Source organism: Cephus cinctus, unplaced genomic scaffold (assembly GCF_000341935.2).
Source record: "Cephus cinctus unplaced genomic scaffold, Ccin1 Ccin1_scaffold0692, whole genome shotgun sequence".
In the NCBI taxonomy this organism is placed as follows: Eukaryota; Metazoa; Arthropoda; class Insecta; order Hymenoptera; family Cephidae; genus Cephus; species Cephus cinctus.
Genome location: NW_014333315.1, coordinates 19,085 through 41,075, shown reverse-complemented (window position 1 = coordinate 41,075; position 21,991 = coordinate 19,085). Strand labels below are relative to the sequence as shown.

Below are 21,991 nucleotides of genomic sequence, written 5' to 3'. Positions count from 1 at the left end.
AAACAACCAACCATTAAATATTACGTTTCAGCCTGATGAGCAAAGCGAAACAAATGCACCATCATCATTGTTTAAATACTCGTAGGTAGGTTCGTCGACGTCATCCAGTATAGAGTAGGTACTGTGACGTCTTTGTCGTAACCTTCTAAAAAAATTAACCAGGCGTTATTAACAAAACGACTGGACTGGAGTGCGTACAGTTTGGGATAGATTGACGATCAGAAAAATGAGCGTTTCATGGAAAGATGAAGTAGACGGCGTATTGCGGAGACTACGAGCTAAACTACTGATTTGCTGGCCGTCGGGAGCGGCAGTGAGGGTTGGCGACCACGACGGCCTCCTCCATCCACCACCACCACCCTGGCGGGTACAGTCGACGCCACTGCCGCCACCATCATCAGCAGCGGCATCCTCCGGCTTCTACGTTGGTCGTCGACGCCGACGCGACCAAACGCTACCCGTCTGGGATGGTCTCCGTTGAAAAGGCGTCGTCGAGGACTAAAGTAGACGTCGCGACGACGGTGCTCTTGCGTTGCTAGGTGATTTCTACGTGGTCCCAGCCGATAAGTCCTCCACGAGGACCAACCGGGTCACGTAGAATTCCATTAGACCCGCAATGCACCGATGCTACGTTCACATCGGTACTTGAAGGATCTTCCAGAGAAAATTATAGACTTTGCCATTCAGTCTGGTGACTTACATCTGGGTTACGGATTCATCAGAGTATCAGATGCTTTAGGAGACAATTTCTTTGTAGGCTGAACTTTACGGGATCCTAGGTAAGTAGACACCGTGCTTTCGATCCGAAATTGGTACACTGCTGGAATGGGATAATTCTAGAATAGAATAGGACGTAAGAGGAGCTTACAAAATTCGGGTAATATCGATCGAAGTGCTTTAAGCGGGCCATTCGGAGTTTACAAGCTTGCTCATGCGCTTTTTAGAACCCTTCTAGAAAGATTTAACAGTTACGAACCAAACATTTTTGTCGGACAATTCCTTCGCCTTAAAACCCTCTTCGAAAGCACTAGACTGGTCCTGATAAAAAATCATTCACGCGACAATAAAAAAAAAAGGTTAATCGAAAAATATTCCCTTCAATAATGTTTTGTACTTTCGTCTCGTCGGAAGCACAAATATCTCAAGGATTGCAGCATCTCATGCAACCTTGATCATAAGTTAAATCAATAACCATCGTCTCATCTCAAACCTAGCAAACCTGCGTACACTATTACACGTCGCACTAAGATCGTCCTTTCGCTAGGCCTTGGCAGCTATTAATGTGATTTCCTTCCTTTTTCTTATCAGTCGTTCAACGAAACATCGTGCTACTTCCTTGTGATATAACTAGGAAAAAAAAGGATGAAGTATACTATAAAGAATACCAGTTAGAGAATAAAGTTGGTAAAGAATCAGCAAAAGATGAGAATCCTGGTACATCAAAGAACATAGGGGACCGTGAGAAAATCTCAATTTCCAGATCCCACGGAGTATGAAAACGATAGAAGCAACGTATCCTTCCATTATAAGTTACACGAGATGGATAGGCATGAGTTCTGGGTGCTAACGCAATAAATTATCCTGAAATTCCGTAAACTCGTGTTCCATAGTAGTTGGGATATTCTGTCAGGTTACACAAGTTGGATATTAGTGAAACATAGTGCGAGTGTCTACCCTGTTTTTAACCATTCCCTGGGCGTGCAATTTAGTTCTCCATTGGAAAAGCTTTGACCTGGGGAATTCCAGACGTCCCACATGCCTATTTCTGGGTTAAGGATTTGTTCAAGGACAAAAAAGGGCAATATTCAAGGTTTCGAAGGTCTCTAACTCTGGCGAAATTAAGAAAACTAATCAGAGCACTTAGGCAGTAACTTGGTAATCGATAAAAGCGATTGAAGTAATATTTTCATATTTTATCAACGGAAAAGTAATTGATACCAAACAGTTGATTTATAACCTATCGCGCCGTTGACTCGGTCAATTATTTGACACGCAGCGTGCTAGATATTGCGTGATATCGAATTCTGAGCTTGCGCTCAATAAAATTGCCATGGAATCAACGTGCGCACACGGCTCTGTATCCGTGTGACCTTCTGGCTTTTTATGTTCGCGGGCTTCTGGATTCGTTGGGATATTTATTTCGCTTTATCGTTCATCGTCAGTCGCCACGCGATGTCGAGCGAAATATCGCATTACTTTTGAAATATTAAACAATTTTTTGCGAGCGCCCGCTGCGTAAATCTCCAACGGATTTTTCGTGCTTTGCGTGCTTATCAGGATTCTTCGCGTACAGAAAAGACGTCTGAGACGATACAGCGAAGGATACGGGAAAATGTATAATGTCTGAGACACATTACTCCCTATCTCTGGTTATTCTTACCTTTGGGAGAAAAGATTTTTCTCCAATGTAAAGATATAATAATGTAGATATATCGAAGAGGCCTTTGTAAATGCAAATAACGTGTAACGGACTCGATGTAAATATTTTGCGGGATATTGCTTGTGCGGCGTTTGTACATACAAATTTTCAATCGATCGTCCATTTATTCGATGATTAGATTCATATTACGTATGTATAATCCCTGGGGAAATTGGAGAGTATCGAAATAAGTCGATTACGTATTAAATGTAACTCCGAATTAACGCGACTTTGGAAAATGCTAAGTCGGTCAAGAGAAATATTTGCTTCTTTTAAAGTTGGATAAAATAGAGATGAGGGAATATCCGGAAGACTATCAAAGGGAATATCACGAGAGTGCTTTGCAGGCAATCAACGAGGAAAGAAGATGTGTAAGTAAATGGACTTAAAAAAAAAGTTTAAGAAAACAAGCCTCTAAAAAACTTCTATAACGACTATCTCCCGAAGTCTCTATACTCTCTTTTTCGTCGTTGACACTACTGTTTGTCTTGCGACGTAATCCCGTCGAAGCCATCAATTTTCATGGTAACTTTTTTCCTCTCGCCAGCGCGTAAACAGGCGGAAGAGTTATTTTTCGACCTAAAAAACGGCCTCGCTGATTCGTCCTGCGCGCACTGACTGTGACACAATAAGGGAGCAAAGACCGCGAATCCCATAAAAAAGATTCCACTTTCCTTTAACTTTCAAAAAAGCCCGCAATAAATGCGAATCGTTTGATATGCCTCCGCTGCGTCATATATACGTATAGCGATATATAACTGGGGTACAGACATTTCACTCGGATCGTTAAGAAAAACAGGGTCCTTTCATTTTCGTAAAATCCTCATAAAACCAAACTATTTAATCTCATTCGTTTCAGTGAACATGAAATAGGACTGTTCGTTTAAGTTAATCTTCCGAATGGTTATATTATGTTTTTGCTAAAATTATATTAAAGAAAAAATTAGAATTAATTTATGTAGGATTAGATATAAAAAAAAAGTTTAATCAAAGCTGTAACGAAGTAACGTACGTAACATGGTAGCTAATCTATTTTTGTTCCCTCGAGATGCTCGTCTCCCCAAGTACGTGACCATAAATACAAGCTCTGAGCTTTTGCAGCTGTACATACACTCGGTCCGATTCCAACGTCCATTCACATACTTTGATGAAACGAGGAGGATGGATGACGGCGCCCACTGAATTCATACGACGTAATCATAGTCGGACGTCCCACGCGTTTCCTGCGGGGAATTTGAGAGAAATACAATAAATGAAAAAGGGCAGACTATTCGTGCCATTATTCATTTTTTGTCTATTTCCATCCATTTTGCTCTTTCGTATTACTATAGGGAAGATTCGGGTAACTGGGACATCGAGGGTGCAGCAGACCGCGATAGGAGGAGATACGAATCTTTTCAGGAAAAACAATGAGCGCACGGTGATTACGATGGAATATAGCACGAAAACTTAGTTCTCAATTCTAGTCAGCCTGTGGTCCATTAAGGGTATACACAGGAAATCTCGAAGCGCGGAATATTAATTATCAAAGTAAATAATTGGTTCCAAATTACAGGTATAAGCATACTGTTCAAGAGACGTGTATGAGATTGAGTTAAATTCTCCTATGGAGACGCACATAGCTATTTTTCACGCATAAGGGATCCCCTTTATAGCATACTATTTGCGTGATTGAATGATCGATTCAAATATAATTTGGGAAACAGCGCAGGAGATCGAATTAGCTAAATTGAAAGTTCACGATATTCTAATCCCAGTGGAATTTTATTTGAGAATGTGCCGAGTACAAGGTTGACGTGACATTTTTAATAATAAAAAAAAAACCTAAGAACACGATTTAAAAGGTCGTATAGTAAATAATAAGCGGCAAACAAAAGTGTTTCCTCAAAAGATACCGTAAAGATGAGTAAAAGGAAGTTTCTTACTTGTTTCATATATCTGACGAGAAAATAAATAATATGATTGTAAATTAGTAAACGGACGCTGATTAATAGCAAAGGCTAACGAGCAATTTCGTAGAATCCCTTGGTACGTGGCTCGAAATCTTCGTAGTTAAGTTCAGGTTGATGTTGACATTGACGTTAACTGAATACGCTATACCAGCAGTGTCAAACTGAGTAAAATGCCTGCCGTGTTGCCTGGCTGAAAATAACCCTTGGGTCAAACGAGCCCTCGTCAGTACACCCCGAAAGCGTAAATACCTGGTCGTGAGCCAAGTGATTTGTTAAACAGGGTGTAGCCCGACCATCAGTCGTGGAGACAAAAGGCATGCAAAGAAAGTGCTGACGACTTGGACGCCTCTTAGCCTGAAGTGAACTTTCTTTTCTCTTTTCAAGACTCTTTTAATTGAGTGGAAAAATAGATGAGCATCCAGATTCATCCGCCATTTCACAAACAATACTCTCACGTCAACGACTCAGAATAGAGGCTAATAATATATCAGAGCCTTAAGAGAATCTTTAAAGATCTCAGCAATTCCTCTCGTTCATTTACATAGCCCCCTCTCGGGAACACACGGACATGTAAATTCGTTTCACCTATACTCAGGTTCCATTATTTTCATGCCGATAAGGGACTTGAGGATCTCATCGCTATTAATCTACTTTCGAGTTTTCCCCCTAAATCGACATATCGAGAGGTATCCCTTGAGACACAAAGTAAAAGACTTCCGATGAAAAACAGATACTTTACTTGTATGACTCCTTACTCTCACCGAGACCACCAATTTCAGTCATCGATGAAATAACTGAAGTCACTTTTTAATTTTGCACAGATTTTAAGGCCCCTGTTTATAATTCAACATCAAACAGTGGTCGATCAAACTGTGCTTGAATTTAAATTTGAAAAAATCTCACCAATTTAACATGACATGACTGAGACTCGAACCTAGAATCTTTGGTTTCATAAGTCGACACGCTGACACTTGGCTAACACGCTACTTACTGAACGACCATGGATGTAATATATTTACTCTGCTATAAAGAACACTAGTCTGCGCTCTCCTTGCTTATGCACACAATATTAGACTATTTGGTTTTATAGTCGGTTGTCTGTGCTATAAGATACACAAATCCCGTGGATTTCATTTTGGCCTTCTGTACATAAGTGAACGTATATTCGGTGACATAAAGGAGGTTCAGCAAGATGTTTACCTTTCTGGTCGATTTGTGGCGGTGAAAAAATATATTGACGGGTAGAACGAGGTCTCAGAATTGTGAGACGCGTTTAGGCGCCTCGTTCAACCTTTTAACTACACACGTGCGGTCTCAAAGCCCTCACTAATTTTGTGTTTAGCCCTCCTGCCGAATTTGCCTCTGCGTGAATTTTCAACGAATTAAAAAAAACCTACTAGTTAATTATTACTTGACACTTGGTCATTAAATTTGTTTAAACTATGAGGAGAGCGAGATGAAACTCTACTTTTGAGCTATTCTATTCGTTTTGATGGCCTTACAATCCAGCCACACAAGTAGAGCGAAAACTTAATCATAAATAAAAGTAAAAGAGCGCAGTTAAAGAAGACGGGAGACGAAGAAGCTCGTAACATCGATCAATCAAATGTGTAGATACCTGGAAACATCCTTTCAATCTGTCAAATTATTAATGATAAAAGTCACAGAAACGCGAGCCTCGAGGGATCGAACGAGATATGATATTCGCGTCGAGAAGTTGTGGAGGGTCGAGAAAAAAAAAAAAAGTTCTATTCTGTGGATTCTTGTGTGTTTCTATCCCTCCCATTGCCAATTCAGAAGGCGGAGTACATAGTTTATCCTAACAGTTTAGCTCCCAGATATGTATATATGTTTATAACCCATATACTCGTTATTCGAGCATCCAGATATAAATTCCGATAACGCGCTTTCCTTGCACGTGGCTGAATATGTGGTATTAAATCCTAAACAGAGAAAGTATGTTGTGAAAAATCCTAAAATTCTTTGGGTCAGCTAGAAAAAAATATACAAGGGAAAAAGAAAAGCGACTAAGGCGATTCACATGTTGCTGCTGAAACGCTTTAACCCTCATTAGTTACGCAGGAAATACACTTTTAGAAGAGAATAACAAAACGCGTTTCTAATATCATGCCGTGACCATTAAATGAATCCACAGTAAATGGAGACCAAGCTGAGAGTGTTACTTGCAGTTAGAATGTATCAGGAGTATGGATACGAAAGATAATGCGATAAAGTAAAAGTTGAGTTATGTGAGTGATAGAAATCGCAATAAACCTGACGAAAAGTGAGATTCAACGATTGGCTTGTTTTTCTCTTACGAAACATTGATTTAAATGAGGTCTATCAATCATACGGAACGCTTACAATTTTTTGTCCAATGGGATAAAAGCTCGGCTGATGTGAATAACAATTCGAAAAATTTTTGAAAGGTTGGGACATTCAAGATAGAAATGTTTCAGTTAGAAACTGCATTAACGATCCAGGTTGTTTTCTTGAAAACTAGACGATGATAAATGTTGTGATTATCATAGTGACGTAATAATGGTAATTCTGCTTGGGAATATCCCGTGCATTACAAATCGCTAGTTTCCACGTCCCTGGTTTTGAAAATTCGCACGATAGTTCGTCCTGGTTATATTTCATCGAGCAGTAGAAGCTGTAAGGACTAGAAACTGTACAGATATATATCACTTGTACACTTCGTGATAACTTTGCGTAATGTGTTGTGAAATGGCTTCGTGGATTCGTATAAAGGACGCATGATACGAACTTTGGACATATTGAACTAACGCCAATGTACTATTGGACAGTAGAATGCCATACGAAATTGTCGTGAAATGGTCAGGCAAATCGACAGGCTATATTTGTGAAAAAGGAAAGTAATATAATGTTCACCGATGCACAAATTATGTGCTCTTAGAATTTCATGACGCTGTTTCTTCGCTATATAACGATCTTGGAAATAAGGTGGTTGTATAAAGTGATCATGAAAGTGTGAGTATGAAAATTCTGAATTACTCGAATCATAAGGTAAAATCATATGCACACTTTTTCACTATTCCCACAACTCCTCGCATTACAATTTTATAGGAAACAATGAACAAATTTAAATGGAGCAAAGAGCGAAATTTTAGTCTAAAATATAGTTCAAAATAAATCCCTAGAAATTTTTAGGTCAACAGGCACGATACAACGATACCGTAAATATCTTGAATGTAGCTGCACCATTCGTTCCATCCATGACCGCACAGTGTAATAAAGACAGTAGAGCAAAATCAGAAAAGAAATACCAGTAAAAAGTACGATTGGCAGAACTGACCAAGAAGTAAAGGTTCCAACAGTTCGCAATTAGCATCTTCGATATAGTTACTATAACGCAAATCAATGGACTAGCCGTGAAAACCTTCAGCTATTCCTGCTGGTTAGGAGATGAGGAATTAGAAGATGATTTCGCAAACTGGTTATTCATATTGTAAACGTTGTATCTGTGACGATATCTGTGAAGTGACAAATCGACGTGATATTGCGCGTAGGGGGTGTGACAGTTATGAAACACATTCACAGTATATATAGATATACTCATTTATCGGGGTTTCCTAGGGAATATCGTTTTCCCTAGATACCTCACAAATATTACAGATGAAAATTAAAGAGTTGAGAAAGCAACTTTTAAGCCGCTTTAAGGGAATAATGAATTTCCCGTGTGAATCAACTATTCGGAATTTACTGGTCGCAAATCACACAGACACGTGATCTGGTAAAGCGATTCCAGTCTGCACAACTTAATTGATAATCGACATTCTGAAATCTTATTACCGACGAGTACCGCTACGACTGCCTTTCGTATCCGTAATAAAACTGATTTTGCACTTTATAGAATTTTTGCAGAAAATCCGTCTAAGTACCAAAGTTACTTCCCTTTCTGTTATGATAAATTCATTTTCATCTCCATTCCTCTGTTTTGCGAAACTGCAAAATAGCAAACATGTTTGTGTCATTTTGATGGATTGTATACATGCCGCAGAGAATACGCTACAGCTGGTATTTACCATGAAAATTGCACGTCGAGTTTCTGAACGTCAAAAATAACCCTCGTAAAAAGGCGCAGCGCGAATTCTTCGAGTGGAAAAAACTTTGTACGGATTTTTTTCATTTAATCGACCCTCAATTTACAGCACGCAATGCGTCACGCATATAAAACAATTTCCGTAGATGCAAAGTTTACGTGCGAAATAATCGTAACATTATTACTATGCTTCTACCTAATTACTATTAACGTAAACTATCATAATACAAATATACGGTGTATAAGGGTAACAAGTGTTTTCGAGCTTGTTTAGCGTTATTACTCTGTCTTTGTATAAAGACCAAAGCGAAAACGTGTGAAATACAAAATTCTAGAAAGCCGAGAAACTCGTAAATCGTGAAACGGATATTCGTGGGTGGAACAACGTCAGCCTTTACGTAATTTATTGGCTGCCAATTGATAGAGAATAAAAGCAGAGACCATTCGGAAGGCTTCTTCTCGTTCCCAATAAAGCCAAAGAGAAATGAGTTTGTTTCCCGGAAAATTTTTCACAGAAATGTTTGAAGAAGAAAAGACATCATCCTCCATTACGAGCGATATAGATCCTCGTATCAGGTCCATTGTTGTATTAGCTATACGCGAAGAATTACGGCATCGAATCTACAGCAGCGCCGGCCAATACTAAAGAAAGATAATAAATCATTATCGAAGTAAATGGCCGACCGAGACTGCTGAATTTCTACCGCAGGAGAATTGTTCTTCGATATTTTCTCCTCGCTCATGTCGTTTGTCAAAATCCTGATACTTGGCTCGAGCTCTGACTTCCTTCAGAGAGCTATTACTCTGCCATCTTTTTCTTCGTAACCTCAAGTCAGTGCTCGCGGATAGCGTCTGGAGTGTACATGAGTGATGAATTTTTAGTAGACACTTGGCAGGACATAACGGAGTTTCCGCTTGGCAATGATACGTACAGAATCTCCTTAAGAAAGTTATTCAATGATTATTGAGAAAAATCGTATTTAAGAGAGACAGTCATTCATTCTGAATTTAAATAACTTTTCTCGTCGGACTCGAGTATTCAGAATGTTTTCATGAATAGAATTCTGACGAATAACAGTAAAAAAAAAAAAAAAAAAAAAAAAAAAAAAAAAAAAAAAAAAAAAAAAAAAAAAAAAAAAAAAAAAAAAAAAAAAAAAAAATCCTGATAGTACTTCCGGGACTTTCCTGATATGATCCCACATCTGCGCTAAAGCATCCTCGTAAAATACAAGAGAAGGAACGACGCCATTTCAGTTATTTACGGAATCCAATTGACATTCTCAGCAATACCGTACCGAATGGCACAGCACAATCACCCACTGGGACACGGATTAATTGATAAACCACTCAATGAATGTATCAAAGAACGTCATCAACGTTAAGTAAATAGAATGAAATAAATGGAAGAATTAAAGAGATGGGGATCGAGAGGAAGGATGTAATTGCGCATCAATAGTCACTTCATCGAGTGCTCGTTAGTCATTTGTCTGGCAGTCTTTTAAAGACATTAAACAAATTATTTTCTCCTCTTAAAACAAATTCCAATACTTCAACATCCCCTCGACAAATTGTTCTCATTAGCCTGAGGGGTGTATCCACTGTGCACTAATGGAAGGAAACTAATAAAGTTCCGCATGTCAGTGTTTTAATTGAAAGCCTTTCGACCATGCTGCTGCATTGACTGGTAAAGCTGCAATTACGTTCTCCAACAGAGTGCTTAACGAACTACCTCATCCTTTTTTTATAATTATTTGGAAAAAAATCAACAATTTCAATGTCGATATAACCCCTCAAAGAGATTTATTCAGGTGACTGTTCTGTCAAAATATTGCTAGTTTATACACGTGATGACGTACTTGAAAAGGGCAAATTTAAAAGTAACAAAAAAATCCGTAAGCTTAACATCGTTCCCATAACAAATTCCAGAATATTAAATGAAGAAACCCGGTACGCTCGAAATGTACATAGCTAGTAGCAAATACCAATTTGGAGCGAATGCTTCAAATGAGTTTGGTAGTTTTGGAAAGAAAAGAGAAGATCCAAAAGAGATTGGAGATATGAGATAAGAGAGAGAAAAAAAGAGCAACGTCGGATAGATTCTTAGGTTACTTTGCACTTTGCTGGACTCCGCCCCCCCTACCCCTCTCCAACTTTCCTCTGTTCGCTAACCGAATGTGTTATAGGAATATTAGTGTCTCCTTCTCTGCAGCGAAGGCAGATACGTTCTGTAGGAATGGAGAACAAAAACGTGAACAACCAAGCCAATCCCATTCAGCGGTGTGAAAATAAACGAGACTTTTTCGTTGGGAACAAAGGGCGCGTCATCTCTTGACCTATTTTCACAGTACACGTAACCATAGTCGATAATAAGTTAAGCGACGAGATAACCCAAAAGTGTTCTCTGTGGTTTGGCTCGCATCCTACAATTTTTTTTCTTCTCCCACGTCAGGACACCGATACACACACTAGTGTACTTAGCACTAATGCTGATTAGAGCGGATGTTCAGTTCAAAGCCGTAATTAACTTTCGCCCTAGTTTTATGGTTTGATTTCGAACGCCCAACTTTTTTTTATAACTTGAGTTTCAAATAAAAACAGCCTTAGCGTCGCTGGTACGAGCTTTTCATCAAGTTCTTTGGATTTTCTTGGGAGTACTCATTCGGCACGAGATCAAAGAGTTCATCTTCATGTTGGTCGTGGACCATCTTAGGAAGAGTGGATGCACTGCTGGATGTCGAGTAAAAAGAAGCAGAATGCAGGTAAAGTGTAAACCGACAGCTATATCTCGTGCATATCATAAATACCCTATTGGAAGAGTCTGAGATCAGTCGGAATTAAAAAAGGGTAAAATCTTATTGAATATAAAGTCTACAAGAATTTGAAATTCAAACCATGGATAGTTTTAAACTATGCAAATAATGCTGACGCGTATACCAATACAGAGTAGAAAAGACTTTACTTTGAAAAATCGTATACATACCGGTCAAAGATACGGGCTTCCTTCAAGACGTTACCAAGGTTGATGTAGGCGTCCAGGAAATTAGGATCCAAAGCCACAGCCTTTTCGAAATGATGAATGGCAAGCCATATCTCACCCTGAGCGTTGAAAACGCAACCGAGATTGCTCCAAGCGACGGCAAAGTCAGGCCGCGTCTCGATCGCCTTCAGATAACAAGCCTAAGGTCAGAAAAAATATCGTTAGTCAAGAGGTTCGCGATTTTGAGATGGTCGCGCCGCGCGTTGCCCGTTCTCTCTTCGCCGCGCCGCAGCCATACGATTCCTCTCTCTTTCTCTCTCTCTATTCGTCATTCTTTTCTCCCTGTATTCACGTCCGTCCCCGTGCCCCTTCCTTGCTCATCAACGATAATTAGCCTGACAATCGGCTTAGAGATAATAGCGAATAAGAGTCTCTGCGTACGAATCGATTAGGCCCGAGGAACAACCGATTTACGTTATATCGTTGAAGTCCTTGGTGTAGGCGGCACGTGACACATTTGCGCGAATCTTCGGGAGAACAAAATGTCGACCCAAAATCAAACTGGAAGAGAAGGAGCAACGAAAGAAGAAATAAAGTCTTAAGTGAACGACAAAGATAAACGAAACGAATGATATCATCGTTCGTGTATGCTTATTTTTTTTTTTTTAAATTAATTCAAAGTCCCGAGCACCGACTTGGGTGGCAGTCGTCAATTTAGATAGAAAAGAAAACCAAGGAAGTCACTCCCCTGGTTGATCGTCCGTCGTTTCCAACGGAGCAGAGCGCCTTCCGGTTTACGTAGAAAGTAACGAAAGTGTGACAATGAGCACCGGAGAAAAAAAAATTACTTTAACGAATATACACTCATCGTACATCGACTTTGATTATTGGTGGGAAAGAAAGGACAAAAAAAGAAGAATATTTATAATTAAGCGTTAACCGTAATCGCGCAAATAATGAACATTTACATGGAGCTTGCTACGCGTCGAGATCTAACATCTTGCTTCCGTGTTTGCGACAGAAGCAAGATAACGTCTCTTTCGTTGACATCGCGGGTCTCTTCAGGGAAGGCGGATATGTGGGATCTTGATCAGGAACGTTTTTTAAATTTCTTTTTCGGTCTTTGATAATTTTTCAAAGCGCGCAAGGAGCGTCACGAGATAGCCGCAATGACGATTCTCCGGAATGCGTCCGGTGGACTCGCCAGCACGTATACAGGCTACAATACGTTATACCCTCAAAAAATTACTTTCAATACTCAGGAATTTGATATACTAACATGTAATGCGCACGGCAAGCACTGAACGTTCGCATTAATTAAAAAGACTAATCATCTTGAATTTTAATATCTGTCATCTGCTGAAAAGGAAATGATAAGCACGTAAAGTACTGTAACCGTTTAAAAAAAAAGATATGAAAAATCGAATCACAGATTCAACTTGAAAATATCACAAATCAACATGTTTACTATGAATCGAGCTGTTCTTCCTTTCGTACATTAATGACAGGGTAAATCTTTTGATGAACGAGGTTTCCGTTCATCACGTATCGGACACACGAATCAAATGATAATGACGAGAGAGCATATCGCCCTATTGTAATTTAACAATTCACGATAAAAAATTTCGTGCCGCGGCGCAACATGTCATTCACGCTTCCCATTGGTATGAAAACAGTCTAAATTTTCTAATCCATTCTGTTTGTCTTTCTCTCTCTTTCTCTTCGTAAAGAAATGACGCTCCAAAGAAATAAGCATGAGGGTGATTCGCGCGTGCCGAGAGACGGGCTGCATCGTAAACAGTGTAATCCGTACCTAAAAATTTAAATAAAAGGGGATTTTTAGTTGGCCGGCCTCTAATGGAGCAAGGATACATAAGTAACAGGAGACATATATATATATATATATATATATATAGGATTGGATTTGAAGCGCAGATCGAACGATCGATAACAATCATCCGTTTTTCGTGATAAAAATCATGGATGATTTTCAATACCAGTGGTAATATCAATTAAGAATTAGCACAGGTCAAAAAATCAATAAAACGATTTGTTACGTGCGTAGTCGCGAAGTAACGTTAAATTCCGTAAATTAAATGCATTGGATACAACCCGAGCAATTCAATATTTCGATAAAACTTTTCGCGGAATTTTGTTTCATTAATATCTTCGATCTGGTACCCCGTGGATAAGAGACTCTCGTATTAGGATAGAGACCGGCCGCGGGAACTACTTTACCTGCAGTGTACCCTTCGGTAGGTTGACGGTAGGTATGGGTCGTAAGCTCTCATAATAAACTTAGACTGAGAGACAGTGTGTTACTGAATAACCAGATTCAGATTTCACCCTTTGACGAAGGAACCAGTGGAAACCGACCAATTGCATAGCTCCAACTTCCCCTCCTAGAGTTGATCATTCCATCCACAACAATAAGACAGCTGCGTTAATCTCTCTTCACCAGGTACTTCACACCTCACTTTTTTTTTTTTTTTTTTTTAATACCTAATCGTGTCACTCGCGGACACGATTTGCTACACGCTACACTCGTCAGCCACGTTCCTAATATCTGATAGCATTGTAATTTCGAAGTTCTTGCCCAAATGAAGTCTGCGACATCTTGAAAATATTTATACCAAAAATTAGATACTGACCAACGTGAAATCAGCTGTTTTCTTCGTCGAAATTTCCTCTATTGCTATAATATATAGTGTATGGTAAAAAGTGGAATGAAGAAGATAATGATGGTTCTAATTGAGAAGTAAAAAACAGTGCACTGTTAATAAGTATTCCATCGATATTGTATTGTTATAATAGGAACGAGAATCTCTATGTTGAACGAAACAATAGTATCCGCAACGAATCGAATATCTGCTCTGACATCATCGATGAATTCTTCGAATTGGAATGCTAATCTGTGAGATTAATTCGAGTGTAAACAAAATTGTGGCTGAGCGAGTCGGGAGATGGATTAAAGTTAAAGGAGCTAGCGAGTTCTCAGGAATTAATAATAAATTAGCAGAAAACTATCCTCGATGCCGCTGCGCTCTTAATATTACGTTTATACGCTCACGACGATAAAGACGTTGAATGTAAATGCCTCATCGCACCACACGAGTGAATTATTTTCTTAAGGGAAAAAAAAGTGGGAACAACTTTTCACAGTCGTTATCGTAAATAATTTCTTTATTCTATCCAATTTGAAAACGAAAACCCTTTATCCGTGAGTGCATTTATATATGTGATCGCAAGCGCCGCGCTGCAGTAGATTGCTTGACTATGACAACTGTCTCTTGAACTACATTCTTCAAATTTAGTTCGGCTTCCACGTAATAATTTGTAATGTATAATGGGACCTCATGGCGTCGTTAGTTTTTGTACAAGAAATACTGTCATCTGTCCCCAAGTAGACTGACTGCGTTCTAATTCGTATTAGAATTAAAATTTTTGACAAAGTAACGACAAACGCTTGGCCGATTCGTCTTCTACCTGATTGAAAGCAAGTCATAGAACTTTCAATATTTGAGCATGGTAATATTTAAGAGAAACTTGAAATCAACTTACGCATTAGAGCGCATAGAAAGTCACGAAGAGTCCAGAAAGTCGTCAGTAAATTGGTATCACTTTCACGATTTGCCTTTACACGTAATAAATAATGTAATTGAGAGATTGAAAATAGTCAAGTAACCTCGCGCCAGTGATATGCCAGCTGAAACAAACTACCGGATATAGAGATGGAAGTGATGCTGTACATAATGAAAAACAAAGATAAAAAAATCAATCAAAAATGAGAATCTAAAGACAAACTTAGAAGATACGTAATCGCGCGCTGCTGACCCTATTTTACATGCTAAAGTCGCGTATATTTCCAGTGTTTCTGATCACCTGCGAATAAAAAGTTCAGCCACTCCTCCATTCCATTTCGTCCGTATTGTAGACTATACTGAAATATAATATAAATAGGGTCAGCGAATTCATTAAAATTGTTGCAACACCATGCTGGTATGATCGTGTGTTATGATGGTGTTGCTACAAGTCGCGCACTGCCTTTGTTGGTTTAGCGCTGCCTCCAACTTCACAAACCTAAACCCAATAATCACATTTGACAGTGTACAGATTGTCTCATTACGAGTCAACGTAGATTTATTACGGCTTGCTGCAAGAGTGAAACAAGGAAAGTGTATGTTAAGAAGAAAATTGTACAACTGTGGAAAACTTACGTAAAGAATATTGTACAACTATGTTTTTTTTTCTAGGTCGTTTCACTTTTTTTTTTTTATCGTAACAGTGGTAACGTTGACGAGATACGAGTCGCAAATTCTGTCAAACGTGATTCATTTAAATTACCAAAAGCAAGGATACACAATATTTGTTCTGCAATCAAAAATTTAATGCTGAAACGAGAGAATCGAGGATGATGTATGCACAGTTTCAATTTTGATAGCAGATAATTGCGCGCCGCGCACATTATTGCATGGCAAAGAAAGACAGCTTTCTGCAATGAGCTACGTAAAACATATATATTTGCTCTACACATTCCTCAGAACTACGCCGGCTGGGGCACATGCACGTTATGCATTTGTACTCCGTCAGAATTCATTCTGTAAACTATGTTTATAGAGTATCGTAAATTTAAAAGTGAACTGAAATTTGTCCCTTTAATAAGACTTGATTATAGAAGATGTAAGAAATTTGAATCTTATTGACTTGCCGAAACAATAAAAGCAAAAACTAAAATCTATTGCTCAGAGGACTTAGAATGTTTGTCGTTAGTAATTTAATATTTGTTCAAATGAGGCCGTTCCAAAAAGCTGAACTTGACGTATGAAAATTTAGTTTGATCGATGTGATAAAAACTAACACAAAGTATATTTTATGCAGAGTTGATAACGATTCATAATCAATTTAGATATAGGTACGTTTGATGGACTCTCTTTAAAGGGTTCGAATAGAGTACTAATGCATAAGAATGTGACACGTGATATTAGTGTCTATTAACAGTATATTAAAGTTCAACCTACCTTAGCCTCGTCAAGTCTTGCTAATGCTTTCAAAAGATTACCAAGATCGCTCCGCACACAATAAAGATCCTGAAACAGATGAAAATATTTTCTTTCTATAGATTGTTAATTGCAAAAACATTTATATTATCATCATTGTTTAATTTTAATATTATTATATAAAAATTTGTTTGATTATTGCTTATAAATTTATTCCGCTATATGACAAAGCAAGGTCTATTTTTGCATTTATCTTTAAAATAATGTACTTACAGGGTTGTATTGCAGAGCAGTGACATATGCTTGTACAGCCTGTTCCATGTCCCCAGCAGCAACAAGGGCTGCTGCTAAATTGATGTAACCATCAATGAAATCAGGTTTCAACCTAACAGCATGACGATAGTTCTCCAATGCTTCCTGCAGTTGACCACGTTCCTTGTATACATTTCCTAAGTTGCTGTATGCTTCCGCTAGCAAAGGATTTTGCTTAATCGCCAAACTACTATAGTGGGCTGACCTATAGAAAATTATAAATTATATTTAAGTCTAAATTTGAAAGAGTAATTAAAAATGAAGTAAATTATGTCATTGAAAATTGGTTAGATCTTTATTTATATAACTAAACTCACTTTTCTAGCCTGCGACACTGAAAGTGTATCGATGAAAGTAACAGAAGAACTCCAGTATTGTTTGTTTCCTGCCGCCAAAGTTGCATACAATGTCTTTCTGCATTTTCATAATCTCCAGCTTGATATTCTCTGTGTGCGAGTTCCAGTAACCCTGAAATATAACAAAACACTAAATTAAAACTCTGCTACAAGTAATCATAAACATATTTCAGTATATGTAATAATGCTGGCCTATAATAAATTGAATACTTCTTCTTCAACAAGATAGTATATCATTTTTTTTTTTAAAAAGGGGGTCTTGTTTCCATACTTTCTTGCCTGCTATGATTCTGCGTATGTATAAAGAAAACGTAGATACATATGTTACATACGTAAATTCAGCAAACTTTTAAGGAAATATGCCATTCCTCTAAAGTAACAAATATTATACAGCGTATAAATAAATTTTCTCTCTGCGCGGTATCTTCGCATAAAAATAAAATAACCGACTAAATAAAACTCTCCCACGTTTCATGCACTTCATACCTACAAATGCAATGCAAAAACTGAAGTTTCCAACGTATCGATAACGAACATAATCATAATGGGATGGCGCATCTACAAAGCATTGGAGAATTTCCAGAGTATAACTTGCAATAGCTCTAATTATTAGAGCTAATATAATTTAATAGTGTGATATATAATGAAATCAAACATGCACGTCATTCGAGTCGCAAATACGTAACAGATATCCAACTGCACTACTGCCAAATCAAAAACGATAAAAATGTAGAATACAACTTCTTCTTGAAGAGCTTTATGTAAAAAACTCAAACAATCCACAGCTAACTTCATAAAAGTGTCGTATTCTGTACTTTATCTATAAAACTGAGTAAAAATATTGTTAAAACTAACAATAGGAGTCCGGCACGATGTTAATAGCTTGCTCATCAGTTACGGCAATAATCTCTTTGCCTTGAGCATCCTGTGTAACGACCAGAAGATTCTGTGCATTTTGCCAAGTAATGATACCCTCTTGTCCACTTTCCACTGCACTTATAATAATATTCCCAGCCAAAGCGTCATTTCCACCCTTTATTACAGGGTAACTTTTCACCAACACGTGATTGCTCATTTTCTCCAAAAACGACTAGCGATTTCGTCAGATGTCGTAACTATCACTATCTGCTCACTTCTTTTTCGAAAATTTTTCACGAATTAAGTAGAAAAGTGGAATGTACTCTTGCTAGAAACCGAGTTCTCTTCAACCAATCGTTCAAATGAATTTCACAGCTGCGTACTCTTTTCTGTTATGGCCAAGTTACTCCCGCCAGATCACAGACTCTATTGAGGGGTTGGGGGGCAAGGTGGATACCCGAGTAGAATAGAGAGGGATTTCCAGGGCTGTATACATTAAGGGCCCCTCATCAACGTAAACCTTCTCATAAATGTTTGGTGTATATGCTACAATAAGAAAAACTGACACATACAGAATAGCAAAAATAAAATGCATAAATTTCATTTTGTAGGAAATTCTTATTATTACTTATATACATGAAAAATATTTTTAAAACATAGATAGATGGTAACAGTTCATTAAATAATTAATCCGTCTTACACAGCAGTTTCCTAACCGTTTAACAACTCGTTTATATACAAAATGAAACAATATTGAATGTCCAGACAATATCAAGCATTGCCAACTCATAGAATTATTAGTTATGTAGGGCACCGTAAAAGAGCTGAAAAGTAACGAGTAATATTGGCTTTGGCTCTAGGTCGAAAACGTTGTGTAACGGAGAGGGTCAGTGGATTAAATAACGAATAGCTGTCTTGTTAAACGTCCTCGAGAATTCGATGTGAGTTTATTGAAATGTAAAGTATCTAGGAGGAATGAGAGTTTTCTGGTCAATTTATTCCGGAAATTAAAGGATTGCTTTACTACAAATCGTATAGAAATCACTAGTATTCCCTGCATAATGAAGAAACTGCCGAGCGAGAACGATGGGACGTGAACCATAGCCAGGTTATTGATCGTAAGTCCTAAGAGGTGCATTTAATTAATATGGAAAACTCTTACATGAGAATTTAATTCTAAGAACATAAACGTATTTTTTATAAAAAATATACTAACGTACAGCAACAGAATATCAGACAATTGATCTAAGAATTTGGTCTATTTTATATACATGCAGTGTTTGTGATTATTTTGAAATAATTCATTCAAAGATCATAAAAATATACTATCTTCAAACAAAAGCAAATAGAATAATTATTTTTTGAATATATAATTTAAATAAGTGTGAACATTTAAAAAATAGACCATTTTTTATCGATCTTAATGATTACGATCTTCGAGGTTCAATATGTGATTTTATTAATCGTTCACTTTTTACATTTTTATTCTATTAAAAATGTCATCGTATTCCAGGGCCCTACTCAAACTAAGTACGTCTCTGACATTGGAGACTACCAAAGGGCCGTTCCCACTCTTGGCACGGAAGGCAGATGGAATCGGTACCCAGTGGAATATTCCGTCGGTTTTTGACAGTGCCCTATACGAGGTATCGGCACTGCCAGAATATTTCGGTAGAAAAACAGGAGTCAGGAACAAAGGCGGTCGACGTGAGAAATGGTTCGAATTGCCGTTAGGATGTATAAGCTTCCTAAATAGTTTTCAGAGCGTTCTACAGCACAACGTCTAATACAGCTCAATATTCATAGTATAAATATTGAAGAAAAATTGATGGTTTTTGTATTTGAATAATAATCTTAGATTTCATCATAATTACGTTTATGTAATTATTTGTCCATATGGTATTGTAGAAAACTGAATAATCATTCCAGAATTATTACGTGTGTTAAACGTACTCGTGACCGATGACGAAGCAGGATTATGATTGCGCTAGGACTAAATAAATGTCGTTTGCTTTTTTTAGCGATTACGCGATGAAAATTTGATTACTGAATTTGATTGAACTTTTACAATAGAAACCTGATAACGGTTTTTACAGTTCTTTTTTTATGACGTTCACCAACGGTTACTGAACATCATGCGCATGTTATTTAAAAAGTATTTGGCACGTCTATCCAGTACTGCGTTTTTTTTGTTATCGCAACTTTGGCATTTCTCATGTACATTGGGATTTATATGACTAGTGAAAATTATCATTTTCTTATCGTACTGATACTTAATAACTTGGTTGGACCGTAGGGATCATAAAAGTTATACAGGTTGGCAAGGCGATATTTTTTTTATTCGACCTTCATGAATAATTCATGATTTATGAATAACACGTATCAATCAGTATCAGACTATTGGTGTTAAAAATATTATATGACTTATCTAAATCGTCATATTGTAGTAGTATAGGATATATATAAAGATTTTAGCTTTCGGAGCAGATGTAGATTCGTCATTAAACTGTAATAGAAAAGTCATTTTGACTGGATAAAAATACAGAGAATAACGCACAGTCTTTTAAAATTTTTGTAGAACATATTTATCAGTAAGTAAATTTGGTATGACAATGAGAAGCTGGATAATGGAAACTTCCACGCACAATGTCACGGAAGTAATGATCATCCATAAAATAAAATTCTTAAAATATCTTTAAGATGACCGATATAACATTGGACAGACAAAATGAAAAATTCATAAGGATTAGAAGAACTGTTCAATCTTTGTAAAATATTTAAGACAAACTTTTATCAATATAAATAGAGGATTGGAGTAGCACTTCTTCGTGTTACTACCGAAAATCGCTTAATCCATCAGAATGGTATTAAACAAAATGTTCTTTCGTAATTCCGTCAATGTTCCAATCACTTCTATTATCTATTGATATAACAATAAATGTACGCACTGCATAAAACGTGGACATTGTACTCCGTTTAGAGTGAGAAATGAGTAAAACATTAAGAACGTTGATTTGGAGCACAAAAGAAATTCTTTGACTGAAAAATAGGGGCAAAAATATGTAAAGAGCTGCATGCCTTCCTGCTCTCGTATTATCAATGATTTTTAATTATACGTACCAACTGTTGAAAGTTGCTGAATTTCGTTCATTTTGAGGATGACACTAGCCCCGGCGATTTGCTGGTGGCCTTGCTGCTGTTGCTGTTGTTGCTGAGCCTGCATCGGTGCTTCGTTAAAATACGTTAATCAACACGAAGGCAAAACTGCAAAATCTGTATCCGCCGCTTAAAGATTACGTCTCGCGCGATTTCTATCTTGCCTGAATTTGGTTATCTTGTCACAGTTGTCCCACGGGGGACAGATTTCACTTTGAGGATCAGCAAATCAGCGAAACAAAACAACGTCAAGAGAGGATCTCATCGGCAAGAACACGAACGCGGCCTTCATGTGTCCGCCATCATGGATCTACCTTTGGTACTCCAATCTGAATAAATAATATATAGGATGTATTACGTTTATGTGATGTTCGTTTTCACAGAATGATACACCCGATGTCACTTGTGAAATTTCTTAAGCTACACTTCACGTTTGTTTCACGATAAGAGTACACGAGACAAATCAATGGTTGTGTCTGGGTTCGAGGCTTGCGCGAACATCAAAGCGGGAAATACGTCATTGCGACGAATCGGAAGGACGTTCTTATTTTCCAGGGCTGTATCGTAAGTGCATACACACGAAATCTAATCACGAATAAATAAATCTTTTATGTATAGCGGGAAGCAAAAATAGTCCTACATAATACTATTGTAAATGAATGTTATTACATTATAAACAGGAAGGTTATTATTGCTTTCTAGTGTACCCACATTAAGAATGCTTTACTTTTCAAAATTTACGTACGATCGAGTTTATTGTACAATCTTCGGTTCTTAATATTACATTGAAAAAAAAATACTGTAACGTCATATTACAATTCATAATATACAAAATTTGGCGTATTCAAGTAAAAGCAAAAAGTACCAAAAGTATCGGGCACTGTCGCCCAAAATGTAT

The 21,991-nt window shown here is 37.6% G+C and overlaps 1 protein-coding gene across 3 annotated transcripts in view; it reads right to left on the bottom strand.

Annotated features, from left to right (window-relative positions):
- Positions 1-21,590, bottom strand: part of LOC107269951 (UDP-N-acetylglucosamine--peptide N-acetylglucosaminyltransferase 110 kDa subunit) — a 30,242-nt gene extending 8,652 nt beyond the window's left edge. The window contains exons 1-6 of one of the 3 annotated variants that reach the window (XM_025087330.1): positions 21,258-21,589; positions 21,058-21,154; positions 17,041-17,191; positions 16,685-16,928; positions 16,433-16,501; positions 11,418-11,614 (exon numbers count right to left, since the gene is read on the bottom strand). In XM_025087330.1, coding sequence (XP_024943098.1) covers positions 11,418-11,614; positions 16,433-16,501; positions 16,685-16,928; positions 17,041-17,191; positions 21,058-21,088 — 692 coding nt within the window. In that variant the 5' untranslated portion in view covers positions 21,089-21,154; positions 21,258-21,589. Of the gene's footprint in view, positions 1-11,417; positions 11,615-16,432; positions 16,502-16,684; positions 16,929-17,040; positions 17,192-17,934; positions 18,338-21,057 lie in introns of those variants that run through there. The other 2 variants (XM_015744417.2, XM_015744416.2) reach the window with 2 other exon arrangements.
- Positions 21,591-21,991: the final 401 nt, after the last annotated feature.